The 8,164-nt window shown below is 49.4% G+C and overlaps 1 protein-coding gene across 1 annotated transcript in view; it reads right to left on the reverse strand.

Annotated features, from left to right (window-relative positions):
• Nucleotides 1-1,840: 1,840 nt before the first annotated feature.
• The window catches only part of FAM208A (family with sequence similarity 208, member A), a 22,195-nt gene continuing 15,871 nt past the window's right edge, over nt 1,841-8,164 (reverse strand). Inside the window, exons 15-21 of the mRNA XM_010158271.1 lie at nt 5,790-6,733; nt 5,002-5,124; nt 4,255-4,414; nt 3,545-3,653; nt 3,212-3,390; nt 2,975-3,133; nt 1,841-2,382 (exon numbers count right to left, since the gene is read on the reverse strand). Coding sequence (XP_010156573.1) covers nt 1,841-2,382; nt 2,975-3,133; nt 3,212-3,390; nt 3,545-3,653; nt 4,255-4,414; nt 5,002-5,124; nt 5,790-6,733 — 2,216 coding nt within the window. The remainder of the gene's footprint in view (nt 2,383-2,974; nt 3,134-3,211; nt 3,391-3,544; nt 3,654-4,254; nt 4,415-5,001; nt 5,125-5,789; nt 6,734-8,164) is intronic.

Genomic DNA, 8,164 nt, shown 5'->3' on the forward strand with positions numbered 1-8,164 from the left:
CTGTACATGTGGTAACGCACACCTTTCCCCACAGTACAGCGGGCCGGGCCCAAGGCACCAGAACTCGGTTTAAGGAAGTTTTCACGCAGCGAGGTGGGAACAGCTCAGCATTCAGTGCTCCCCGTTAGAATTAAACATTGACTTCACCTGGCTTTTAGCCTGCCAGAGGTGGGATAATCCGGGATAAAACTGTTTCCCTTCTGCAGAAGCTGCCCAACCTGAGGTCATGTCAGTTGTTGTGGGGTAACACCCCAGAGCCCGCGCACCGAGGCTCCCCCCAGCAACCACTGATGTCAGACCCAACCTGAACGTGCCGGTACCTGGCAGCCGCAGCCAAGGGAAGGGAGGGGCTCGCTCGCTCCTTCCTGCGTGTGCGGGCGGTAGAACAGCTCTTCGCAAATCCATTAAGGCTCGTCTGTCCGGGAGAGTTCGTTCTTTGCAGAAAGACTGTGTGCCACGGCTGGTGGGGAGGGGGAGGGCAACAACTGCAGCACCGCTCCTAGAACCGGGCTGTCCTTACACGAATAAATCCAACACCTGTTAACAGAAGGAAAGACATTCAGCTTCATGGGAAATCTGTGGGTGGCGTTCGGCTGTTTGCTAAAGCTGCCCTTTTTTAACCAAGCCTTTGCCCCGACTAGTTTGGTGAGTTTCTAGAATCGTGTCCTTTCCATCACCATCATCAGCTTCCTCCACAGAAGCACTGCAGTCACCTCAAAACCCCAGCCACGGGACCCGGACACGTCGAAGACGAGCAGCGAACGTGCAGGCCAAGGCGAGGAGGGTGCGCAGCGCCAGCCGCAAAAAAAGGCCTCCACAGCTGCTCTTCTCCAGCGGCCAGACTCGGGCGGGGACAGGCAGGAAGAATCCCTGGGAAAGAGCCGGTTTGTGACTCGGCAGATGCGAAAGCGAAAAGGACAAGATGAGGAAACATAAAACTGTATTTTGACAATGCTAGTTAAAGAACAAGCAAACAAATGCCCCAAAAAAACCCACTCACCCACCCAGAAAACCCAGCCAGGAAGCAGCAGTGATGGTTACGCTGAAGCGGGAGAGGACTGGGGTGTCTCCGACGCCCCGCGAACCACCGCAGTCGTTAGAGCCACGCTTCTCTCGTGGCGGTAATTACAAAGCAAGCTGCAAGATCCCTCGGATGGGGCCGGAGTTCGCACCGGGTATCAGAATCGGGCACGACGGCAGCTGGGGGCGTCTCTGGCATACCCTGACAGCGATACAAAAACCACAGACACTGCGATCTGTTACCAAGTCCCCTGGCCATCAGGAGTTTATTTCTGTACTGGAACTGCACCATTGGTTACGCTAACTGAGGTATTTAGCCCAAATCCAGCATACAGTCATCAAAACTGCACTGCCTTTGAGCTACGTAAAAACATTTGTACAAAATCTGTGTCAAACGTCAAATAAATACATAACTTTTGATATTTATGCAAAGAAAAGTGATTGGGATACTCTTACAGTTAAAAAAACTGGCTGTGTTGCACAGTTCAGGCAAACACATTTTTCATGAAAACGCCTCCCACCGCAGCCCAGGTACAGGTCAGGTACAAACGTAGAAACTGAAATGTGCCAACAAACAAGGTAATTCAAGTACAGTAACTGTTAAAAAATATATATATTTATTTTTCAGATGCTTTCAACAGTTACAGGCCATCAGGATTTAAATAAGACAAGAAAACACTTGAGATAAAGGACAAGAAACATTTTGTTCCAGAATAAAATAGAAATTGTTAATCCACCATTTTAGAAACAGAAAAGTCCACAGCAACTTATAAAAAGAGACTGGTGAGTTGATGTTTGTTCTGACCACGGCCTGGGAGAATCACATCGCCCAGCCACCAGGCGATGCCGACTTTTCTGTTTCCATGCTCTGGCTGTAAGCAGATAGGAAATAATTTGCTCCCTCTTGGTTCTGGCTGACGGAGGCAATGGGGTAGGTCGTGCCCAGGAAGGTCTGATGAGTGAGGACGTTGAAGTGACTGAACTGATGGGACATGTTGAGTTGTGTGCTATAAACCTGGAAGTTACTGAACGGAGCTTCGTCAACTGCACGGGGTTTCTCTCCTACAGCGGAGCATGTTGTAGAAACTGGAATAATAGGCTGGATCTCTTCCAAGTCCATTTTAGAGGTCTTGTCCATCGAGCTGGCCGGTGCTTCAGCAGGGAATGCTGTCACTGGCAAGCAGCTGCCTTCCACTCCTGCTCCTGCTCCATGGGAGCCCTTGGCCTCGGTCTGCAAAGCTTCCAAAGGAGTATCATATTTAGAGGAATCACTGCAGATTTCTATTGGTGACGTTTCATCCCCTGAATCCAGAGACATGTCCTCCTCCTCCTCCTCCTCCTTTTCAACGTTTTCTACAAGAACTACATTAAAAAAAGAGAAAGTCCTATTCTACTGAGAGACCACCTTTTATTAGAAAAGCTATACACTGCTCAGTGTTAGGCTTCAGGTCTGCAAGTCCAGCGTCACTCTTGGTCTTCCGGCACTGCTGTTCACTTACTCAACACACACACTTAACCCTCTGCGTGTGTCCAGTTACTCCGATGCTGAACGCTTCTGCGCATTGTGCTCGTGTTCAGCGTTGGGAAATCCCAACTCCCAGCTCCAAAGGGGTTAATGTCAAACCAGCATCTAAAGGTACACGGTAGGTGAGTGTTTGATCAGTGAAGCAGTACAGGTGCTGACATCCCAGCCCTTTCCTTACGCTGTCTAAACGCTACCGTGACGCTCTGCCTGGAGCGGCGCCAGGCTGGCACTGCCCCGCACGCCACGTCAGCCCCAGCGCTGTACCTACAGCTTCCTTGGGGCGCCCCCTCAGCTGCTTCTCCCCCATCATTTAACAGCAAAGAGTAGCCTGAGCACTGGGTTTTCCTTGCCATCCCAGCGCAACGGCGCACGAGCTTGAGGACCGCACCCCGCACCCGCGCAAGGAAGGAGAAGAGCGCGTAGCGTTACCTGATTGTTTTCTGGGAGCCTCGGCGGGAGGAAGGCTGCCTTCTGCCGTGACCGAGTTGTGGTACCCAACCAGACTCCTGAAGTTCTGCATGAAGTCATCAACAGTGGCGACCACTATTCCGTTATCCACGTAACTGGAAAGCGTTTTGAGGTTCTTTTCTAAACACACGAAAGGAGATGTTACAGGCTGCGCCTGTTGCCGGAAGGGGGAGAGGCAGTCACAGCGGCTGGGCTTACCCGTCAGGAAGACGACATGTCTCTGCTGTATGTTTTGAGCCTGGAGCCGGATGAGGCAGTCTAATTCTGGAGCATTTCGAGTCTGAGAATCGCAGTTATGGTACGACAGAATCTCAACCAAGTGCTTCTTCTGATAGGAATTCAGGAGGGTCAGCAGGCTGAGGGCATTCGTATTCATCCTGCAGGGGACAAAGCAGCGCTCCCTCAGAGGCACTGGATTTAGGGGCAGTCGAACCATGCAGTCAGAAGGCAAAGTTCTACTTAACTGGGTCTTGGAGAGCACCCGTAAAGCTGAAGCGCTTCAACAGCTGGTGTTTGAAGAATACTACTTACCTCCCCAGCTCTTTAAGCTTTTTTTGGATTTTGCAGTGGACTTTCCACTGCCATTTCCCATCGGGAGTACTGAGATCCTCCAGAAACTTCAAGAACTGTTTAAGTTTATCTGTTTTGGAGATAACGAACAGAAGTTAAAGTCTGTGGTATGCAGACTGAAAATACTGCTGCAGCATACGCGTAAAGGTGCTTGCCGTTTTCATCCGAACGGTCACACCACTGTGAACATCAGCCTCCCACTTCAGGTTTTGTTCCCAGCAGATCACATTCCACAGCGGAGCTGCGTGGAAGGTCAGATGCCCAACAGTGGTATCTGCTTACGTCACAGCCCAGTTCAGTCATACGTGATCTGCCCTGCAAAGGTTTCAGAACTGGTCACTTCACCAACTGTTCAACTTCAAATAAGTGAAAGAATGTGCCTTTTCAGAGTTTCTTCCTGGCCTATTTGTGGGCTGAGCACTAAGGAACAAAAGGTTCCCCTCCTGTACATAACTGCACAATCTGAATACCAACACAGAAACGCGAGAGCGGATCTCCACGTTCACATGTCCCCAGAGCGGCTGCTGAGGTAAGAAAGCGGCTCAATCGGTGGTTCTCCAAAAAACCTCACACATCCCTCGATCCCTCACGCGGTGTGCATGGCCTCTCTCACACGCTAACTCGTCAGGCTTTGGTCTGCGCTCTAACGCCTAGGAACGCGGCACACTCACCCGTGGTGATGGACTCTGGATTCAGGACAGATTCATCCGACACAACAAAACCACCGGACACAAACAGTTCATTGTACGTGTGATTTTTCACATCGTCCAAGCTATCAACGCCCGCAAAGCTGACACAAGAAAGCCTCTTCAAAGTTACTAAGGCAGGTATCTGTTTAGAAACGGCATAAATCAGAGACACGTCCCAAAGGTCATACAAAAAACGTTAACTACAGAATTTTCCTCCTTATTCATACCCAACGCCAAACTTCAGCACACATTTTCAAGCAGTTATCATCTTTTCTCTTGCCCCAGGAGGTGCTCTCTCAAAAACATTACGGGAGCGAGACAGTGGAAGCTGAGCACTTGCACTAATTTCAGTTTCTGCCCGGCACAGGTTCGTATGTTCCCACAGCTGGTGGGAACAGCCAAGGCAGTCCGACAGCTGCCCACCCTCGGCAGCGCAGCATCAATGCAGAATTCCTGAGGCCCCTCTCCAACCCACCGAGACTGAATTACACATTAGCCCATGGGGGAGGTGGCAGAATTAGGGGTGTATGATGGAACGGGACTGGGTATTCACCACAACCACTTCCGGGCCTTCAGATGGCAACTACACCCAGGGCGTCGTTCAAATGCGACGTAGGTGGGAGAAAGTGGCCGTGCCCAAAACAAGCTCCCCTCACTCTGCTGGAACAGCAGCTTCCCACAGTACCCTATCTACATTCCCGCAGTACTGTTTCTACTTGTGTGAAATACCTTATGGATGAGGCTGGCGATGTCTTCGTTTTGGATAATTATCAGCAGTTTATCTAGAGCAGCTCTTCCTTTCAGGAACTGTTCAGGATGGCACTCTGCGTTACCTAACTTCGTAAGGTACTCCTACCACCGCAGGAAGAGAAGATGGGGAAGGAAACGTGAGCAGGCGGTTCGACCAAACAAGCCCCCTGCGATCACCACATTAAGTAAGTTTTCTGTGCAAATGAGTCCCCGACAGACCGGTTCCCTCGTCTCTGCCGTACATGCACGGGAGGGATGCAGCAGCACAGAAACAGGCCGCTGCGGCATGTCTGTGGGGACTGCGTGACCTTTCAATCGCAGCCAGCAGCCTTCATTATCTCGTACCTTTAACGCAGAGCGGTCATCTCCAAAGGTTTCCTGCACTGTTAACTGGAGGGGAAGGGGAAAACCCCCGAACCCCCACACATGGACCTTTCACACACTCTGTCCAAAATGGGAAGCTAGCACGGTTTGCCCTTATTATCTTTCCTCCAGAAGGCCACCCGCCAGCAGATCAGCACAAGGAACCAAACCGCAACCTGTTCTGCTTTCCAGCTGTAAGAACGAGGCCTGCACAACAGCTCACATGAGCACAACCACCTCAGGAGCTACAGTGAGAAATGGGAGAGGGCAGCCTGCCTTCCCAAGTCCTGGTACGAGACAGGGGTCAGGCTACCTTGGGTCTGCATGTCCAGCTTCACACACTGGTTCGAAAGGCGCTCTGTTCTATTTCACCACTGAAAGAGGCCGAACTGGAACGTACTTACCTTGATTTCTCTACAGAGAATGCTTTCCTCCTCTTCATGAATATAAAATTTCACAGTGTTTTTCTGTACATCTTTAATAATTTTGACCAAACTGTTAAATACTTCAGGTTTTATCTGGCTTATTAAAACGGAAAAGCCTGGCTGGGTTGAAATGTTGGAGTTGTCTGTGGATTTCGGTGTGTTTTCGGGTGGCTCCATCACATCCCCGCTGGAGGAGGTCGGGTCAGATGGCAACACCTCCTCTGGTTTAGGCTGTGGGCGGTCGTCTTCCTCCTTCACTGAAGGGACGTTTGACGAATGCTGCTCGCTAGGCTCCGCATCCTTCACCACGTTACTGCACAGCGGCTCTGAGGCCGCTGCCACGTCAGAGTCCTTGCTAACAGGTAACGTCTTGGGCGGGGAATTCAGGGCAGCGTTCCTAACCGCCCCTGCTGACTCCGGGCTAGAATGAAGGGGGGCAGTGTGCCTAATGTACGAAGAGGACAAAATAACACTATTCAACTTTTCACTCAGCGTTTCGATGTATTCTTGGACAGAAACCTCTGATGCCTGCAAACAGAAGTATTCAGAAAGTCTCATTATCCTCTCTCGGGCAGAGAAGACCGGTGTGGACATACCGCTAACATAAGCGATATTCTTTTGCTGCAAGATCTCCTGAATCTTTCTTGCAAAGAGATTATATTCTTCTAAGAGAATGGTCTCTATTATGGCACTAATGGAATGCTTAGCTGTAACAGGCTGATCTCCCAGCCCACACTGATCTTGACGTTTCTCCACTTGTCTTGTATAAAGTCCATCTTCTGCTGTCCCCTTTTGTGTGTCTGAAAATGGAGAGTATGGAAACTGATAATAAGAACTTCTCTGTCTATTTATTACCCGGGGGTCATTAGGAAAGGCATCCTTTGGCGGTAAACACACCAGTGGTTCTTCTGGTGATTTCAGACCTATACAGGAAGAGTTAATGATCATCACCATCTCATGTCTGACAGTCACACACGGCTGATACACTAAGACCTCCAAAACCGAGTTTTAAAACAGCACTGCTGCTCTGCCCCCCCCTCCGACCAGCTGCAGTGCAGAGACTCCAGGGTTGCTGCCTGCTGAGGTGCAGATCCCAGAGGGTTTATCAGCTCCCCAGACAGTACAGCAATAAAGCCAAAGTGTGCTCAGAAACACTGAACCCAAGTACTTTTCCCAGAGATGACACCTGAGTACGCATTACAGGACCCACCTTAATTACAAAAAAAACCCCGAAGAAATTAGAAAACAAGGATGACAAGGTATTCCAGTATTTTCATTTGCTATTGGGTCACAATCCTGACTTTTAAAAGGCTTCTTTTAGCCACCCGCGGCCTTGTGGAGTTAGACCGCAAATTCCAAGCTGCATATTTAATCTCACAATTGAGAATAGGGTGGGGGTTTTTTTCTTAATAAAGCAGGACATAAGGCTTGTGGTAATTACTGATACACAGAATCAGTTATGCTGCAAGGAGTGCTGAAAGCCTCTCGTAATCCAACCCTCAGATCACTTCCGCAGCGCTCAGCTTCCCCAACATGCACTTTCAAAGCTATGGTTTTGTTTGGTTTTAAGCAAATTTAAAGGTGTTGCAATGAGTGAGACGTGCACACAGGTAGTTCAGATACATACAGGTATTTCAGTATGCATCTGTTCCAGAAATACTTCAAAGGAGGTTTTCATGTTGTAAGTGTTGTTTCATTGCTAACACTGCTACAGCCGTAAGCAGACAACCAGACAGGAACAGAAGCAGTTTCTCAAAGGCAGTGTTCCTTGGGAACACAGCTGGTTTTGTAGCCAGTTAAACACTCACATTCAGTCCAAAACTAGCAAAGTGGTTGCATCTGCTTTATCTAATGGAACTCCTTCTCCTTCCAAGCACCACCCCTCAGTCACCCCAGATTCCCAGGTCTCTTCAAAAGCACTAAACGCAGATAGAGAGCGGGTTACTCCAGTCGGTTCCATTCTCTCTCATCTGAACCTCTGTTCCGCTGCCCTACACCTTCCGCACACGTAAGCACATGCACTTTAGAAGGCCGGGAAGAACTCCGTACCACATCCTGATGTGAGCAGCACAAACCTGGTGAAACTCATTTGAGATTCTGGGCACCTACAGAACTGTTACCTGTCTCGTTCTCCTGGAGCTGCTCAACACTTCCAAGCTACATCACTACTGCTATCAAGAAACACTTGACTATAAGCACGTCTTAGTAAGAAGATTAAAAGCTATACTATGGCTTTAAATTAGGGGCTGTTTCTGCAACTTCTTACATTTTAATACTGCTGAGCAGTTGCTTAACACTTTGTTGTTTCCCTTGCCCCCCTCCCTTCTCAGCCAAGCAAACTAAAAGGGCTGCTG

The sequence above is a fragment of the Eurypyga helias genome, unplaced genomic scaffold (genome assembly GCF_000690775.1).
Source record: "Eurypyga helias isolate BGI_N326 unplaced genomic scaffold, ASM69077v1 scaffold6069, whole genome shotgun sequence".
NCBI classification, from domain to species: domain Eukaryota; kingdom Metazoa; phylum Chordata; class Aves; order Eurypygiformes; family Eurypygidae; genus Eurypyga; species Eurypyga helias.